The sequence below is a fragment of the Telopea speciosissima genome, chromosome 6 (assembly GCF_018873765.1).
Source record: "Telopea speciosissima isolate NSW1024214 ecotype Mountain lineage chromosome 6, Tspe_v1, whole genome shotgun sequence".
NCBI classification, from domain to species: domain Eukaryota; kingdom Viridiplantae; phylum Streptophyta; class Magnoliopsida; order Proteales; family Proteaceae; genus Telopea; species Telopea speciosissima.
The window spans coordinates 59,355,842-59,375,217 of NC_057921.1; the positions used below are offsets into that span (position 1 = coordinate 59,355,842).

At 37.7% G+C, this 19,376-nt stretch overlaps 1 protein-coding gene across 2 annotated transcripts in view; it reads left to right on the plus strand.

Moving 5' to 3' along the window:
- The window catches only part of LOC122664361 (DNA mismatch repair protein MSH3), a 31,805-nt gene extending 14,192 nt beyond the window's left edge, over positions 1–17,613 (plus strand). For both annotated transcript variants that reach the window (XM_043860139.1, XM_043860140.1), the window contains 5 exons: positions 3,487–3,747; positions 3,865–3,936; positions 12,116–12,265; positions 12,888–13,382; positions 17,254–17,613. In XM_043860139.1, coding sequence (XP_043716074.1) covers positions 3,487–3,747; positions 3,865–3,936; positions 12,116–12,265; positions 12,888–13,382; positions 17,254–17,592 — 1,317 coding nt within the window. In that variant the 3' untranslated portion in view covers positions 17,593–17,613. The remainder of the gene's footprint in view (positions 1–3,486; positions 3,748–3,864; positions 3,937–12,115; positions 12,266–12,887; positions 13,383–17,253) is intronic.
- The last annotated feature ends 1,763 nt before the right edge of the window (positions 17,614–19,376 follow it).

Consider the following 19,376-nt stretch of genomic DNA (forward strand, 5'->3'; position numbering starts at 1 on the left):
AAGCATAAATTTCCACATCCATAGCCATTTTCTACCCTGGATGAGAAAGAGCCTCTTGATAAGTAATGGGAACAGATTGCTCAGATAAAGACAAAGCAAAATTCCGAAGTGAAGGAGGAAGGTGAGAAACAGAGGTAATTGAGCAATGGGAAAAGATTTTTGAGTGTACGAACGAATACCTTTCTAGAGAGCAACAAGTAAGTTAATGTTGGATGAAGATGATGGAGATGCTCCAGAGAAGGATTTTGACAACGGAGAGGGCGATAAGGATGGAGCATCAGGATGCACTTTAGGACAACGCTTGAACACTTGAAGAGGTTTGGAGCTATACAGAGATGGGACATCTGCAATGGAATTAACAAAGGAATAGGAGGCGATACAATAGAAGAAGAATTAAAAAAAAATCTTTTACGAAGAGACGACCTTTGTTAGAAAAATACAAAGTACTCTTAAAGAAAGTAACATCGACGCTAACAAATTGTCGCCGTTAAATAGGACCATAACATCGATACCTTTTTTTAGTATCAGTAAGGTTTAAAGTATCGGTATCAAGTATCGTATTAGAAAAGTGATTTTAAGAGGCGTATTGTAATGTTTCGGAGAGATGCAAGATACACTAAAGATACACATGGAAATGTTTAGGATACATGCGAAATACAGTTTTGAAGCATAAAAACACTATAAATAACTAATATGTAAAATATATCATGTATAAAGAGGAGAACAAAGTACGACGAGACAAGTGCATTTAATTAATTATGTATAAAGGATGAAGTTTCTTACTTGTACTAATACAAAAAAAAAAGTCTTTTGTAGTTTGGGGAAGATTTAGATACACACCTCATTGCAAAACAAAAATCTAGTTTGATGCAATCATTCAGGTTGTTTTTCACTAACCTAGTTATCCATTGCCCAAAAAAAAAAAGACACAAAAAACCAATATTTGAGCAAAAAGTTCAAAGCTTTGATAGAAAACTGTTCTTGTGCAAATCTGGTTTCAATCCTTGATTGCGGGTTGTTTAATTACCAAATGATGATGAAATCAACATTACTAGAATTGCTTTTTCCAATAGAAACAAGGAAGCAAGTTGATTTTGCCTAAACAAAATTGATTATAATGGCTTACAGGAGCTCTTGGCAAGTGTTTTGAGTCATTGATTGAGTTATATAGTTTATAAGAGATGTATCTAGTGTATCAATAAGTATCAACCATATTGGGTCATGTATCATATAGTTGATACTTTTTTTTTTTTTAATCGTATCAGTGTCATATCGTATCGTATTGTATCAGTATCCTAAAATAAGATACGTATCAGTTAGTCTCGACAAATATGTTAAGATACTTAAAGCCTTGAGTATGAGAATACTAAGAAAAACACATTTAACGAAACAAAGATAAGTTATCAATTCCAGGTCATAAATGATGAACAAAACAAGTACACCCGAAAACTTTGGGCGATAATGAAAACAACAAAGAGTTAGAATAAACAGTAGATACAAGATTCTGATTTTTAAGAACAGAAGAGGGCATGCGATTAATGAGATAACATGTAAGTACAACATCCCCCCAAAATATCTTAGGAACACTCACATGGAACAATAAATGACTTAGCAATCTCCAATAAATGCCGATTTTTTCTTTTTGCAACACCATTCTGTTGAGGGGTATATAAACAACTAGTTTGGTGAATAATGCCATCTTTAAAACAAAATGAAGAAGTCTCACGTTGAGTATACTCTAGAGCATTGTTCGAACGGAAAACCTGTAAGCAGATACCAAATTGAGTTATTATTTCAATATAAAATTGTTTAAAAAAGAAAAAAAGGGCGTATCCAGTGCACGAGGCTCCCACCACTACGGGGTCTGGGGAGGGTCATAATGTATGCAGTCTTACCCCTGCTTCCGCAGAGAGGCTGTTTCCAGAAAATTGTTTAAAAAAGACTGACAAAAATTCAGAACGGTCCTTAAACTTATACAATCAAGTCACTGGAGTGGTCATCCACAAAAGTAGTAAAATAATGAAAACCAGACCTACTATTAACTCGACACGAACCTCAAATATCAGAATGAACCAATGAAAACCAGGACATACTATCTGAAGTTCACAAGGAAAAGAACGGTGATGCTTGCCAAACTCACAAGCTTTACTTTCAATACGTGAAACAGACATGCAGTTGGAAACAATCTGTTGATAGCATTCGCGCACAACAAAAAAAATTTGACCGGAACATTGCTCCTTCAATATAAATTGGATTTAGGCAATCTTAGACTTGTTGGAATCGCTTTGAATGAAAATATTTTTTTAGGTATCAAAACAATGATTATTTTACCTCTCCTTGGTTTTTAGCAATGTTTTATCATATTAAGATTTATGGATCTACAGATTTGAGAAAAATTTCAGCATTAGAAAGTTGAAAATTTCACCTACTGCCAACAAATTCAGTTTTTGTTCTTGAACTGGGGTGTTGACTTTTTATCATTTTGGAATTTGATTTTCTAACTATTTTATTGGATTCAAATGGGGAGTATTTGCTTATTTTTGAATAATATCTTAAGTAAATGAAATGACACTTAAATGATGTTTGACATAAATAAGGTGTTTCAATTCTGGTTCGATACCATTTCCAAGAACAGTTTACACTAGCAAGCTTGGGTCAAAACCACAAGTACTATTTTGAGTGTTCTTTATGCGAAACTAATGCATGGATTGGGTTCAAAATGTCAAAAATAGGCAGCATAACAAAAATCAGGAAAAAAATATATTTTTGGGACTCGAAACCAAGGTTTCGAGTTAGCTTGGAGTAAGTACCAGGTTTTGACTATATCGTGGTTGAAACCTGGCATATTTCGGTTTCGGGGCTGGCCGAAACCGAGATTTAGAACCTTGCCAACTCCTAATTACAATTCAATAAAAAAAGAAATAAAAACCAAAACAACTCTAACTCTAAGACTCAACTCACTGCACGATGTGGACACTCCCCTCCATTGTGAACAGTCTTTAATAGTATCTATAAATACATGACTGTTTTCTTCTTTTTATGCCCGATTTTCATGGAACTGTTTTAGGGGTGGGGATTTGGACTCCTACGGTGGTAGAATTGTTCACTATTTTTTATTTGTGAATTTTCCTTCCCAATGTTTTGACTGAAGATAGTAGATGATTTTGTTCAGCAGAAGTTCTGCTTTTTCGCTTTGTTAATTATATTTGCTTTATCTTTTTATTTTTACTTATTCATTATAATATTATCTTTTTTGAAGAAGGACTTTCTTGCTTTCTTTGCTGGTTAGATAATATTATTATTAGTTAAATAGTATTGTTTCAGTCCTAGTTATTTCAGGCCATTCATGTCAATTTGGCAAGGGCTCATGGTTTCAAATTTTCAATGCGTGTTGGTTATGTAGTAAATTTCCTTAAATTTCTGTGTATTTTATTCATCATTTTTCTTGTTCGATTGGAAGTTAACTTGATTCAGCTCTGACTGCAGCTGCCGTCAAATGTAAAGGTTCCATTAAATTGGATTAAGGTCAACAGTACTAAAAAGACAGTTCGTTATCACCCTCCTGAAGTTTTGACTGCTTTAGACCGGTTATCACTTGCCAAAGAGGAACTTGCTGTTGCTTGTCGGGCTGCATGGGATAGTTTCTTAATGGGTTTTGGTAAATATTATCCTGAATTTCAAGCTGCTGTACAAGCCCTAGCTGCTTTGGACTGTCTGCATTCACTTGCCATCCTTTCGAGAAATAAGGTTAATTCTGTAATAGTTGATCTATATTCCTTAGTGGAATATACTTATTTTTCACTTCAGTTTGTCAGTTGTTTGATACTTTGATTATATTTTAATTCTTTTAAGCATATATTGCAGAATTATGTCTGTCCAACTTTTGTGGATGATGACGAACCTGTCCAAATACATATTCGTTCTGGTCGCCATCCAGTATGTAAATTCTAACAGAACAAAACTGCATTTCAAATATGCTGAACCATATTCAATAAATATTGCTTATACTACTTTACTCTTCAGCCCTAAAAAAAATTGAGGATTTACTTTAGTGAACACAACTTTTCAAAAACATTGCTTCTGTTTATTTTTTATGCAGCTGCAAGGGTGGGCTGACCTCAATAGGGGCCTATTTAGTTATTAGGGGTTATTTTTGCCATTTAATATTTAATCTTGTTTTAGCCAAAGATAGGAGTGTAGGAGATAGAGTTTGAGTTCAATGCAATTTCAGTTTCACGATATGATTAGGATTGTTTTGAGTCTTTATTTTGGATGCATGTAACCATCTAATTTCAGTGTTGAAATGGAATGAAAGTTTTTGCTGGTGTTGTTGCCAAGAGCTGTGGGTGCTCAAGTACTGCTGTTTCTTCTCCTCTTATCTCCTCTCCTTGACGGCTGTGGAGTAGCAACTTAGATCTGAATTTTCCCTTTGATGGCGGCCCATGTGGTTGAGTTATGTCATTCGAAATACAGAGAAATTACCGTTGCTCTGTTCGTCCTATCGTGGGTTGAAGAAGAAGACTGATTTGGGAAATTACAACCAAGTAAGAATTGCCCTTATTTGCAAAGTGATTCAACTCGAGCCCTACTCTAAATTGAAATACGATATCAGTCCTCCTTTTGTAATTAATCACTATTCTGCCACTGATTCTGTTTGCTCCAATTCAAAAGGATTCTGAACTTCCATTTATTTAAGTTTTACCACTATTCTCCTAAATTGAGTTATCTATTGATCTCGTGGACCCATTGTGGTCCCAAGTAGAGTTTTTGGAACCTGGGGTTGGTATCATAATGAAGAGAACTGTTCTTTAGCAGAAGGTGATAAACCTAAAAACTTTGCACCAGAAAAAAGAAAAATAAGCCTAAAAGCTGGCCTTAAAGAGAAAGAAGAGGGAGAGAAATGAATAAGCCAAAATCTTTAAACCAGGGCACATTATTTCAGCACATCCTGCCCTATGACTCCTCCCCTGGAAAGAAAATCTGCAAGATCAGTGTCTGCCTCTCATATGAAAGGGGATGAGATGGATGCGAATGCCGATTTCTATGATGCCATGACAAGGTTTCTTCTATCTTTCTTCTCAGTGGAAATCTAGCATCCTCAAATGGTTGGCTTTAGATTGTTGGAAAGCTACAATACTTGAGGAATGGTTAATGGGTTTGCTTTGTTAGGGCCACTGCTCCCGAGTCCAGATGGGACTGCTAAATTAAGATAATTGTCTTTCGTTATCTTTGAAACACACCCAATAATGGAGAGTCCCAGATTGCCGAAGGAACAACTGTTAAAATTCAGCTTCGATGCTGCTTAGTCAAGGGGAGGAGGTCAAACCGTCAAACATATTTTAAAAATGTAGTCTGGTCCTCATGACCAATTCTGTTAGAATATATGGGCCAGAATACCGTGGGGGTATTCTGGACTTTTTCCCTTCTTTTATTATGTCTTTTTTATGTTTCTTGTATGTGGTTTAGTCCCACATTGCTCGTGTAATTCTCTTATTTGTTTCATTATGGTTATAAATAGATGTGCTTGGGATGGTAATTAATCATCCAAGCCTTACTCTAATTTTAAATCTCTCTACATGGTATCAGAGCAGATTTCGAATTAGGGAACACCCCCCAACGAATTTTTTCCCTCCTCTTTTCTCTCTTCCATCGTTTTTTATCTTTTTTTCTCCTTGGTTCTCCCTCTTCCCTAAGGGCAGCACTACAAGAGGTGGTCGTATGATCTAGTTGCTGCCCCTACCTACCTCTTTTCCTTTTTTTCTCATGAATTAATACCTGCTCGATAGCTGCTGGACATCACTTGCCGTATTGAACCCTTCAAGTTCTTTTTTTTGGAGATCAGCCCCTACCATTATTGCAGGCTGTTTTTTACTTATTGGAACTTCTTCAGCTCCCTTTCCAGCATCTGTCCAGCCTTTTTTCTCATTGATTGCAGACCCCCACTCCCAATTGATCTCCATCTTCAAGGTTTTTTTCAAAACCCTGATAATTGTCAACTTTGGGTGTGGGGCTGCTTGTTGCTGCCCATTGGTTCTGATTTTTTGTAGGGTATTTCTTCCATCATAGAGGGTCCCTCGACTTCAGTTCCAGCCACTTCCCTGCAGTTTTTTTGACTACTTATTCCCTTCATCGATTTCAGCAATTCAAGGTTTTTTTTTAAAACCATGACAATATCGATCTAGAGTTTCTACTTGGCTGCTGTTTCTGATTTTTGGAGACTTATTACAGCCATTAACTTGAAGGAATTATTGGGCTTATTTGCTGCCAGTATGGGTGATTCTTCCAATTCTATAGCTACTTCGGATCAGCCACTTCATGATGGCCACAGCAAGACAGACTACCATAATTTTCCACCCAATCCTATTAAACTTGATGGCGCAAATTACCTTCTATGGTCCAAATCTGCCTCCTTTGCCATTGTTGGCCATGGTCTCACCAGCCATATTAATGGCACTAGTGTTATTCCCATTGAACAAGCACCTGCTCAGGAAAGGTGGCTTGCCAATAATGGTGTTCTCATGTCCTACCTGATTGGATCTATGACTTCAGATTTGCAGCATAACTTTCTTCTTCTGTACACAGCTGCACAGATTTGGGCTGCTTGCAAGGAAACCTACGGGCAGCTTGGCAATGATGCCCAAGTATATGAACTTTGGAAGAAGGTCCTTCATACCACTCAGGGAGAACTTTCAGTTTCGAAGTACTATGCTACTCTACGCAGTCTGTGGCAACAATTGGACCACTTCTCTAACTTTCACCCGACTACAGTTGCTGATATTGCTTCCTATAAGAAGCATGTGGACAAGATCAGGGTATATGATTTTTTGGCTGGCTTAAATGTGGAGTATGATCAGATTCGTGTTCAAGTGTTGGGCCATACACCTTTTCCCACACTTGAACAATCTGATGCCTTGGTGTCCTCTGAGGAGAACCGTAGGACTGCCATGTTGCACCCTCCTATTACTGACAGATCAGCTCTCAAGGCTGCTGCCTTGGCCACTCCTGCACCTAGTGGCACTACTTCTCTTGGTGATTCTACTACAGGGACTGTTGTTTGTGAGTACTGTCACAAACCCTATCACACCAAAGAGAAGTACTGGAAACTTCATGGGAAACCGGCTGACTTTGAAGCTAAAAGGGCTGCCAAGACAAAGACCAAGGTCCATCAGATTGAGACTGTTACTGCAGCCCCTGCTACTGACACTGGTCTATCCCAGGATGATTTACAGGCACTCCTACGTATGCTAAGGTCTTCCGCTGCTGCTGCCTCTACTACATCAGCTACTGCCAATTCTTCTGCTCCTTCAGGTTCACACTTTACCCGGTTAGGTATTCCATTTGGAGGTCATTGTGCTTCTGTAGCTTCCCATCCTTGGATCATAGATTCTGGAGCTACAGATCATATGACCGGTTCCTCTAGTCTGTTTCACAGATATTCTCCCATTTCTGGGAAAGACAAGGTCAAAGTGGCTGATGGTTCCCTTTCTTCCATATCTGGAAAAGGAATCATCAACTGTACTTCCTCTCTTCCCTTGTCTTCTGTTTTGCACATTCCTAACTTTACTACTAACTTTCTTTCAATTAGTAGTATTACTCGTGATCTTAACTGCAAAGTCACTTTTTTTCCTTCTCATTGTGTGTTTCAGGATCTGGAATTTGGGAAGACGATTGGATTGGGTAAAGTGCACAGTGGGTTGTACCTGCTTGATGACGGTCGCTTCTCTCCACCACGGTATTCTGGCCCATATATTCTAACAGGCTTAAATCCCATTGATATTGTGGTTGTGGGACCAATTCCTAATGATATCACTTATCTTGTCCCATTGAAGATTGTGGATGTGGAAAAGATGTAGAATCTGGTCCTCATGACCAATGCTTTTTTTTTTTGACTACCATTTTATTTTATAAATGAATGCCAGAAAGTTTATAGCCACGAGAAGAAGTGGAGAGTGACAAAACCCAACCAATCCATGTCCATCCCTAATGATGGAACGACAAAGCAAGACTAAAGAAGGAACACAACGGATAGAGGCCCACAGTATGTTAACTGGAGTGTATGAACTTCCTCACTGTTGCATAGATAGTGTAAAGAGTAAGGAATTCCAAATTTGTGGTGTACCAATTCTTATGGACTATGCATATTTATCTGCTTACATAGAAATTATTGACAATTCCTTCCAAATGCTGTCTAATTTGAACTGCTTTAGAGAGCACTCCAATCCATTTACATGGATTCAATGCCCTCCTTAATTTCCTCACTGTTGCATAGATAGTGTAAACAGTAGGGAATGCCAAATTTATTGTGTACCACTTCTTATGGACTAAGCATATTATCCTCTTCCATAGAAATTAGAAACAAAATGATGCAGATCATAGGTACTCCTAAAAGTACCAACATAAGAGGAACCAGACCAAGTCCACAAAGGGACCTGCTGTTACACTTTGAATGTGTCTTGGTTTAACTTGACCAGTTTCTGGTTCAGTCCAGGCCTAATGGCTTGGGTGTTATTGGTTCACCCAGACCTAGATCATGGGGATCTTCCTAGGACTAGTTTGCTATTATTTTATCACTTATTTGATTCCCTGTAAAGGCTGGAAACCTCCATCTTAATTCTAAGCTTATTAAATGTCTTTTAGTAGAAGTCCTAGTCAGTTTATAACTCTTCCTATTGCTTGTGGATTGGAGGGTTTTATCCTAGTTTGTCTTAGTTATTTATTTTCTAGGTTGTTTCCTATTGGATGATAGCTTTCTTAAAGCCAATTTGACTCATCCCTTGCAGATTCTAGTTATTGATGTAAGGGCTACAGCCCTAGCCCATGATTTTAAGATGAATAAAGAATTGCAATTTGCCCCAATGTTCTTTGTGACTCAGAATGGTTGCTGTGAGATGCAGTAGCACCTTGGTGAGATGCTAAGGTAGGGCTGGTGGGATTCCCGTCTAGGATCAAGTAGAAGCTTGATTCATCTTGATGCAAAGTCACCTAGATTCCGAGGGCTTATTTGATTGGAAATAGGCTTTGGGTTGGGCCTTTGATCCCATGTGTTTTCATTGTAATGGGCCTAAACTATGAGTAGAAGGTAGGAGTACTGGATTTACCTCATTAGTTAGTTAGTTAGATAGTCTTTTATTTAATTTAAGTTTTTAGATGTTTTTCTTTAGGGATTATGTTTCCTATTTCACTTATATTTGATATTAGCAATAGGATTTGACTTTCCTAGTCAGATTAGGAGTTTGATTTAGTTTTCCTATATAAAGTTTGTAAGAGCCATTGGCTCAGGGATGATTTATGATGAATAAAAGTTGAAGTTTTCTTCATGAGTGCTGTGCAATTCAGTCATGGTGAGAAGCCTTGGACAGTGAGATTCTGATCCTGTTGGTGAGAAACCTTGGACGGTGGGATTTTGATCCAGTTGGCAGGAAGCCATTATTATCCTTCCTCTTTTTCTTATACTTAGGTTTTTTTTTTTCCTGCATATAAGGTACTGTTTTGAATCTCCATCAATTGAACTTGCTGCTTTTTTATTTATTTATTCTCTGTTTTGTGTTAAATCATCCTTCACCAGTCTATTACTAACCCTAGTATTCTGTTTGGTAGCGATCTATATCGGAGTAGCTTTGATTAATCACCTGCGGGCACCCCCTGTTTGTGGTGTACTTTTATTCAGGATTGTTTCTTCACCTGAGACAGAATGCTTCATCGGTTGGGGTTGAGGTTTGGAGGCATTCAAGGACCACTCAAGAGGGTTCTTCGACCAGGGTGTCTCCCTGTTCTGAGTTTTATTTCTGGGAGTTATTAAAAATCTCTTGTTTTCAGCCTAGAATCAATTTCAGAACTGAGTTTTCCAAATTATTTTCAATCAGACCTCTAGATTTGATTTATATTTTGGGAATTGATTAAACCTCCTAACAGTGAAACTCTACTTGAATTGACCTTGATTTGAGTTCCTCATTTTGATTAATTAGAAATTTCCTATTTTCTGGATTTCAGTTTCAGATCTGGAAATTTTCTAATTACTTTCAATCTGACTGTTAAGTCATTACCATCTTCTAAAGGGTATCCGTACTACTTATTTGTGATTGATTGTCAAAGTTTGACCTTCATCTGAGACTGTTGACTTTTGGGTTGATTTTCGGATTTGGTTTTACCTGGGATCTTGTTCAAGAGGTGTTTACCCTGAATGTAGGGTTCATCCTACCTACCCCCCTCCACATCTCCTTCTTCATTATTTCTCTGTCGGATTAGATTGGTATTCTGGAATTTCTGGTTTATGCGCATACCTTCTATTTCTGTTCTTATATCATATTTTACTTCTGGTTGATTCTGACTCTACAGATTTGAGTTCAGTTGGTCATTGTTAAGATCTGTTTTCAAATCACTATTTTAAACTCTAATTTTACATTGATTTCAAGGAATCCATCCCTAGTAAGATTTTTTGAAAACTTCAAATTTCAAACCTCGTTTTTAATTCTGATTTCACATCTATCAATCGGATTAGGTTCTTGATCTATTGCTTTGTTCAGAATCTGATTTTGACATTGATTCCTTAGAGTCCTATTTTTAGTCAAACTTTTGGAATCTACAGATCTGATCTCTGATGTCAGTTCAGGTTTCAGATTGATATTCTATTGCTATCGCTGAGATCTGTTACTAATCTGTTCATCTGTTGATTACTGGTTTGGATCCTTAAAAGTCTGATTTTGTCTACTGTTCTAGAAACCCTAAATCTGAATCCTATTGGCAACTCCAGATCTGACCGTCAGATCATGGTTTAAAGTATCGGCCGAAACAATAAGACCGATATGTATCGGTATTGGTCGATACCGATATGTTTTTTATAAAAAATAGTATGTTTCGATTGGTATTGTATTGTATTGGCCGATACGGACCGATACGTACCAATACTTACTTATGATACATACGTTAAAGGTTTTATGAGAGTATCAATATGTATTGGTATGTATCGGCCGATACGGCTCGATACAGACCGATACATACTAATCATAGTTATCAAGGCGGGAAGGCGACCATGGCGTTTTGGAGGGGCAAAAATCAAGGCGACACTGCCATGGTGGCAAGGCGACCAAGGTGTCTGGACGCGGCGACGCCTTGATAACTATGATACCAGTATAGTCGATACCAACCGATACACGTTGATACGGTCATTAAAGGCCCATGTGACTATCAGACTATGATTTTTTTTGTTTAGATCAAAGATTGAAGGAGATTTCATAGAAAAAGGAGATTTTACAGAATTTGTGTTTAAATCATGGTTTTTAATCCTATTTTTTTGCTATAAATCAATAGATTTACGTAAAACTAAGTTTGTTGATGCATTAAACTTGATCATTTGCACGGATTTGTACTCAAATCGATGAAAGACTCTTGTCTCGTTATACATTGTTCTCCATTTTAGTGTTTATGCATTATACATGTTATATATTGCTTATTTATATTGTCTTTTTATTCCAAAAGTGTATTTACATGTGAATCTTGACCATTTCCATGCGTATCTGTCACGTACAATACGTATCTCTGATTCAATCTGATATGTATGTTAAAATCACCCTTCTAATACGATACCCGATACTGATACTTTAATCCTTGCGTCAGATCCCTTTCAGACTTTGAGGAGTTATTCTATCCTATTACTATATGGAATATTATTTCTCTTTCAAGAATATGACTCTAAATTTAGGAGTCATTTACTCTACCCATTGAAATTCTCAAAGCATTGGTTGATTTGTCATCCTTAATTGGAGGATTCTATGAAGATACATTGCAAACTAAAGCTAACTGTCTCAGGTAAGGATATAAAATGGTCGTTTTCTCCCTTGTGTTGGGAATGGAATGGTTGTTATAGCTGATAACCTCAATTTCAGAAGAATGTTCAAAAGCTTTTCTTAATAACATGAGACAAAAGTGAACTTGGTTTAGCTAGGCCTTAACTCAATCAAAGTTGGGACCTATCACACTTTTGTGAGGTTTCTTGCACTGATTAAGGCAACTTAAGATTGTCCACAATTAATTGTAAATTCTTTAATGTTGGTTTTGACTTTTGGTGGTTAATGGGGTGTTTATCATTGTTTATGTTGTGTTTGCATTATTTTTCCAGGTTCTGGAGGCAATATTACAAGATAATTTTGTCCCGAACGACACTGATTTGCATGCAGATAGAGAGTATTGTCAGATTGTTACTGGTCCAAACATGGGTGGAAAGAGTTGTTATATCCGCCAGGTTGCTCTCATAGCTATCATGGCTCAGGTAAAATCTGAGCTCTCTTCTGGATTGGCCATGTGTAAAATTTTGGACAAATTCAATCTTACCCTCCCAAGTATTGGCATACTCCTGTATGTTTAGCCATCAATACTTTGATTAAGTTTCACTTCTCTGCTGGATTTTGAAAGCTTGATATTGCCACTGGCCAACTTCATTTGGGCTGAAAGTTGACAGATGACCAGGGGACCTTGGGGTCTATCTGTCCATAAAATTTCAGCCTTATCCAACATGCCATGTGGTAACTATTTTTGCTGCCCATGGATTCCATGATGGATATTCCGTCTAGGAAAACCATCTCCCTACATTTATCCAAAAAAAAAAGTTGTAGATTTTGGAAACATGCATGATTTGTATAATGAATCCTTTCCTTGAATGTGAAGTTATATCCCACATAGTTCTTTCTTCAGAATGGATTTTTTACCTTCATTTGGTAGCAGGAAAATCGCTTTTTTTTGTAATTCATTTTTCATTACCAATCCAAGCGTTTAAATTGTGTTCAGGAAGTCCCTACTGTTCCTGTTGCTGTTTAACATTTCCTCATTAGAAAAAAAGAGTAAGCATTCTTTTGGATAATGCTTTATAAATTGTATCGTCTGATTCCCTCTAGGTTGGTTCCTTTGTACCAGCGTCGTCAGTAAAGTTGCATGTGTTAGACGGAATTTACACCCGAATGGGGGCATCTGACAATATTCAGCAAGGAAGGAGCACTTTTTTAGAGGAACTGAGTGAGGCTTCTTATATATTCCACAATTGCACATCACGTTCACTGGTGATCATTGATGAACTTGGGCGAGGCACAAGTACGCATGATGGCATTGCAATTGCTTATGCAATATTGCACCACCTTGTGGCACAGAAAAGATGCATGGTCCTCTTTGTGACTCACTACCCTAAAATTGTGGATATCAAGGATGAATTTCCAGGCTCAGTTGGGTCATGCCATGTTTCATATCTAACATCACAGAAGACAGTGGAAATTGCAGATTCGAAATCAGATCAGAACGTTGAGGATCTTGACCAAGGCAATCTCACTTTCCTTTATAAGGTTGTACCTGGCACATCAGACAAGAGTTTTGGTCTTAATGTTGCCAGGCTCGCTCAGGTTAGTCACTGTTATACAGACATTATGTTGCAGTTCATTTAACATGCAGTCTCTTAATATCCTACTACCAAGAATTGTCAAGTCAGCACAGTTCTGGAAAACCCCGTTGACACATTTTTCCCAGCACTCTAATGAACTATTAACAAAGGGTGCATTTCCTGAGATGTTGCAGAGTATTAGCATTTAGTTCCCAAAGAATTAGGTGCATAATAGTTTGAAGGTGACGCATAGTCGGCAAAACTCCCCCTGATGCTCAAGGCATCTGGTTGCCTTTAATCAATACAATCTTACTTATCCTCTTTCAGGGGGAAAAAACACTTGGTTGCTTTCTCGTCAAGGTGCCTCCTTCACTTTAAAAATAAAATAAAAAAAGAAAGAAAGAAAGATACAGGAGGAGGCAGAGGAAAAAGAAAAAGAGGGGAGATATGGAGGAAGACAAGGAGAATGTGCATAGCTGGTTGCCACTGCCTGCTGCTCCTCATTCAAATACCCCTGTCTTGGACCAACAGAAGCCCTGATTGGGCTCTTCGCAATGAGATAGTAGACATGTAGATGTTTTTATAATTATGTTCATAAAGTTTGTCTTATTTACATGTTAATACTTGGCTTTATTATCTTATCTTGTTCCCACATATCCTGATGTGTTTTTCACTTGCACCCTTCATTGAAAGAGCAATAGCGCTTGCCTTGGTCTTGCCTAAGAAATCCCTAGGCAGGCAGTCATTGGCTTACATGGTGCCTTAAACATGGTTAATTGTTGATAAAGTACACTGAAAAGGAAAAGATGAAGAGGTGTTACCTCATCTCATATCTTGGAGATAAGGGCTATCTACCCACGAATTTTGATGAATTAATGAAAGGAATTTGCTTTGTTTGGTCTTGTGGATTTAGCCTTGCATCTGTGGGATTCAGGTGTCTTTACTCTTGTGGGATTCAAGAGTGTTTCACTGTTGTAAGATTCAGTAGTGAACCCTGGTAGGATTCTTGGTAGGGCTACCGATCAGGTGGATTCTTGATCATATCTTCCTCTCTATTTCTGTTTTATCTTGTTTCTAGTTCTGTTTGCTTGCTGGTTTGTCAGTTTTAATATGTCTATCGGCAGTCCCCTTCCATTGTATATAACTGACAATTACAATCCTTGTGGAAGTAGAAGTCTAACGAGCCTTAACACCAACAACTGAGCAGAACTAAACATAAGACAAAACTCTACCATAACACACACCACGATAGAGACACTCCCCCTATCGTGGTTAATGACTAACAACCCCTGTGGTATATCTTAACAATCCTATTTCAACACAATTACTTCAATACTGGTTTCTTTACATTCTGATTCCTGTTTAGAGTTTAATACTAATTCCTTGGTATAATCAGTTCTGAAGCTCAGTTTGGAGTTCTGTTTCAATCTCCAGAATTCCCTGTAACGATTTTGAATTTTCTGGTTGCTTTCTAATTTCCTTGTTATATTAAGAAAACCCCATATCTTTAGAGCCTTAGATCTGGATCATACTTTACAGTCTGATTCTACCTGAAAGACTGAGCTATTGAAGTCCAGACCAATTGATGCAGATCCTAGCCTCCTCGAATTGAAGAAGCCACCCTAAGCCTAGGGTTTTAGTAGGAGCCTTAGTTTAGTTTATTTCAGCTCTATACTTAGTTTTTATTTTGTGTTTTTAATTGAACCGGCTTAAATTGGTTGCATCCAATTGGTTCAATTGGTCTAATTTAAGTGAAGTGATCCTATTGGCTAAGAGGTTCATATATCCTATTGGCTAGTAGGGAATCTTCTTTTATTTAAGTTGTCTTAAGTCATTAGGGGTAGATAAGTCTTTTGCTTTTAAGTTTTTAAGTTATTTTTAAATTGGTCCACCTCTCCACGATTTAAATGAGAGATTTGATTTGTAATAGATTTAGGAATAAGGCCTTTGGCCTCTTATTTAATAAGAAATCGTGGGAGAGGCTCCCCCACCTATTATTGTTTAAAAAAATCGTTTCTTTATGCTGCTGCCATGAATGCTGTTGCTTGCTCTTTGAGAGTGTTCCTTGTGGGTAATATCAAGGAGCCCTTGTGAGTCATATCAAGGGTGAGGGCTGGTGGACTCCGGTGACTCCTTGCATCTTGTAGATTGGGAGGTCCTTTTTCTTCTACAAGCTGATTCTACTTGCTGTTTTCAGATCCCCTGCAAAACAAGTAAGTTATTTATTTTTCCTGCAACTACCTTGCTGTTTCTCACCTTCTAACCTAGACCTACACTCTGCCAATCAATTCTCATAAACCCTAATTATTCTTAAACCAGTCCAGCCCTCATCCTTCATTAATTTTCATCCAAAATCTGACCACAACCCCCTCACAGTAGACCCTCCACTCGACTGCCATTCCAGCCCCAACTTACAACTCAAAACCCTAATCCCCTTCCTTCTCCATTAAAACCTAAACCCCTAAAAATCACCCAGACCAATCCAACCATCCAAATCTGCCCCGTATTACAACCGAAACACCCCTACACTGCCCTTAACACTCGACCTTAAGCTCCAACCCTAATTCCAGCTCTAAACCCTAAATCTCATCTCCCCCTTCATTCCCAAAACCCAAAACCTAAAATTTCTGAAATTTAAAAACTTATTCAAATCTAACCAAACCTAGTTCATTAAGACCTTTAAAACCTGCATATTAAAACCCTATAAACCCCATTACCATTAGTTAACCCTAACCCTAATTTCTGCCCTATTTAGCCTAAGCTGTCCCAATCTGCCAGCCTTGTTAAGTGATCCTATTACCCTGGCTCCTAGTGGGACTATTCCTACCTAGAACTACATCACCAATTTGAGCAATTCTCTTTGAGTTGTTTAAATATCTCCTAATCTGGGTTGTCCTATTTCCCTGCAATCCTATCACAAGCTGATCTCTCACTGGATCTTGCTGGTTCGAGATTAGCACTGCATTAACTACTTTATTTGGTTAATTGGTAATTTACAACTTTAATATGACAATTGTTTTGGTTTATGACATTGACTGTGCAATCTTTGATGCTTCTGTGGGACAGCTTCTTCCTTCTTAATTAACTAATTTATCTTGCTGGGAGGGTTATTTCAACTTTTACTCCATTAGTTTTGACAGTGTGACCTATTAACTGCATCTTTTCATTATTATTATTATTTTTTTAGGAGGGGGGGGGGATTTAAATCATTGCACTATTGAAGCCTTATTTGGAGCCAGCAACATGAATCCAGTTAGATTGTCCACAAATCAGTGTGAGTAAACAAGATTTGGCTGAGATTTTCTGCCACCTTCAACATGATAAAACCTCCATCCATGATTTTGCAAACCCAACCTCAAGGTTGGTAAGGTTTAGCTCTTTTTTTTTCTTTTTTTTTTTCTGTACTAGGAAATATTCCATCAATTATTTTTGAATCTGATGTTTTAAATTGTTATTCCGATGATGCTAGATGTATGTTTCATCTGTGTCACTGGAAACTGCTGCTAATGTGTATGCATCTGCTCAGTAGTCAGGCCATGAATTTGAATTTTCTCATTTTAATCGGGTATTAGTTAACTGGTTAGTGGTTAATTAAACACAAAGTAGTTTCTTCTTCTTTAAAAGGAGGTAAAATTAGAGAAAGCAATGATGAGACTTTGATTGCCAACCTGACAATGTCCATGTCTCCCAGGTTCAAACTGTCTTTTCTAGGAAAATAGTTGCTGATGCATGCTTAGTTTTGTACTCACAAGATATTTGTGTTTCGAAGTTCCACTTATCTTCCTATTCTAAGCAATTTAGTTGCCCTATCGTTTCCTGAACTCTGTTATGTGGGGAAGTCTGCTTGTAAATTTTTTTGACACTCTGAGTTACCGTATGCTATCTTTCTGCAGTTACCTTATCTGTGTATCTCACGAGCTGCTGTCATGGCTGCAAAGTTGGAAGAAGTGGTAAGCACCCGAATGGCACATAAATTGTTGCTGGGCACACCATCTGTTCATGAAGAACTTGTAGCACATGAAAATTTCTTCGCATCCAACTACTGTTCGAATGGAAATGGATTTTCTGCTTGTTCTTCAATGGATGGGATGGAGGGCTTGGAAGAATTGGCTGATCTTTATCATAAATTCTTTATTGAATTGAAATCTGCGGTAGCTGAGGTGGCCTCTGAGAATTGTTACCAATCTTTGAAGCGTGCTAGAATCATTGCTTTGAGTATATTAAACAGGTAAAATTGTTATTTTCCTCGGAATAGTTAGTGGTTTTACTTGCTAAGGATCTGGAAATCTGGAATCAATTCATCCTTCTCTGAATTTCTCTAAGAGAAAAATTGCATCATGTATTAAAATGTTTAAAGAAATGCTTGCTCCAATGGATTCAAACCCTTTTCCAGATGAGAACAAGAAAGTAATATCTTAGACTTTTGATGTGAGGAAGAAGTTTGCAGCCCGAAATAACCGCTCGTTGGTAAATGATAGCCATACAGTTGGTATGGCTGGCTTATGGACTGTGTCGACCGTTAATTATGGGGACCATAGAGCATGCCCAACCTATTAGTTGTCCCCCATGTGTTGTGGTTGAAAATTCCTGTGTGCCATGTTATCCATCTTGTTGCACTGATCTCTTTTACTTGTGTTTGTTGTAGTCAAACTGACTCATGATTGTGTCTCATCCAATTCTCCATAAAGGTGGTGTGTTCTAATCTCCCGTTTATAATCATAGTTCAAAATCTCGCAAAATTTCGGTGATATTTCGTCAAATTTCGTATATTTCGAGCTGTCCGAGATACGATATCAATCCAAAATGAAAAAATACCATATTTTGACGATATCTCGTGAGATATCGACGAAATATCGTGGATTCACTATATATCGCGAGATATTGAAAAAATCACCAAAAGTGTCATGTGCAATATTTCGAATATTTCAGAAATTTCGGTCATCTCGTTTCGGAAATTTCAAAAATCTTGGTAATTTCAGTAATCTCGTTTCGAAAATTTTGGAAATCTCGGTCATTTTGGCATTTTACACCCACAGAAAAATATCATATTTTGACAAAATTTCGGTATCTCGAAAATTTTGATCAAACCGGAACACCGAAACGAAACGAGATTTGTTGAGTCTCACGTGTGTATGCCATTTGCTGGGAAGCTCAACAGAAGGGTTTTCTTTGACATAAGAATTTCAAGTTCACAAGTTATGGGAAAATTCTACTTGTGGTTCTTTGAGCTGCATCTGTAAATTTGACCTTATCCCCCCCCAACAAAAGCTCAGGTCATGCCGTCATGGTATCTACTTCAGTTGTCAATGAGGTACGTTATTGATTTTATTATGGATAGCAGAGCCTATTTGTAAGTGCTGACATAATCCAAGCATCCTACGTATAGCCAATTGACCCCCCCCCATCAGTCAGGAATAGCCCTAGTTTTCCCAGGCTCAATAATCATGCTCTATGATTAATGTTTTAACTTGTAGGATAAGATATCTAACAATTCTTTCTCATAACCCTATGCCCCCCGCCCCCCTCCCCTCTACTGCTATGGTTTTTTTTTCAAATGAAATGCTGCTACGGTATTTTGATAAAAGGTAGATGCCTGTGGTTGAACCCCCACCCCCAGTCTCCACCCCCTAAAAAAAGAGTGGCATCAATAAGAGCCTCCGTAATATTTTCTTCCAATTACTAGTGTTGCTTATTGGGTGCTGCACTGCCTGCCATGTTATTGGGTTACATAGATGTAATATGGAACATTAAAATTTTTTTTGGGTGAAATATGGCACATCAAGAACCCCAGTGTTTGAACACATTGACTGTATTTTTTTTTTTTAAAGTCTTAACACTTTCCAAGGCCCATGTGCCATGTGTAGGGGCTTAGAGTTATTAGGAGAACCATTTATCCCCACCCCCTAAACTATCTGAAAAAGAAAGTACTCCTTTAATGGAGCTAGTATTCCTCACTGGTTAATGATTGCACTTTGAGATCTACCATTCATAATCTAAATTTACTTCCATGTAAGTG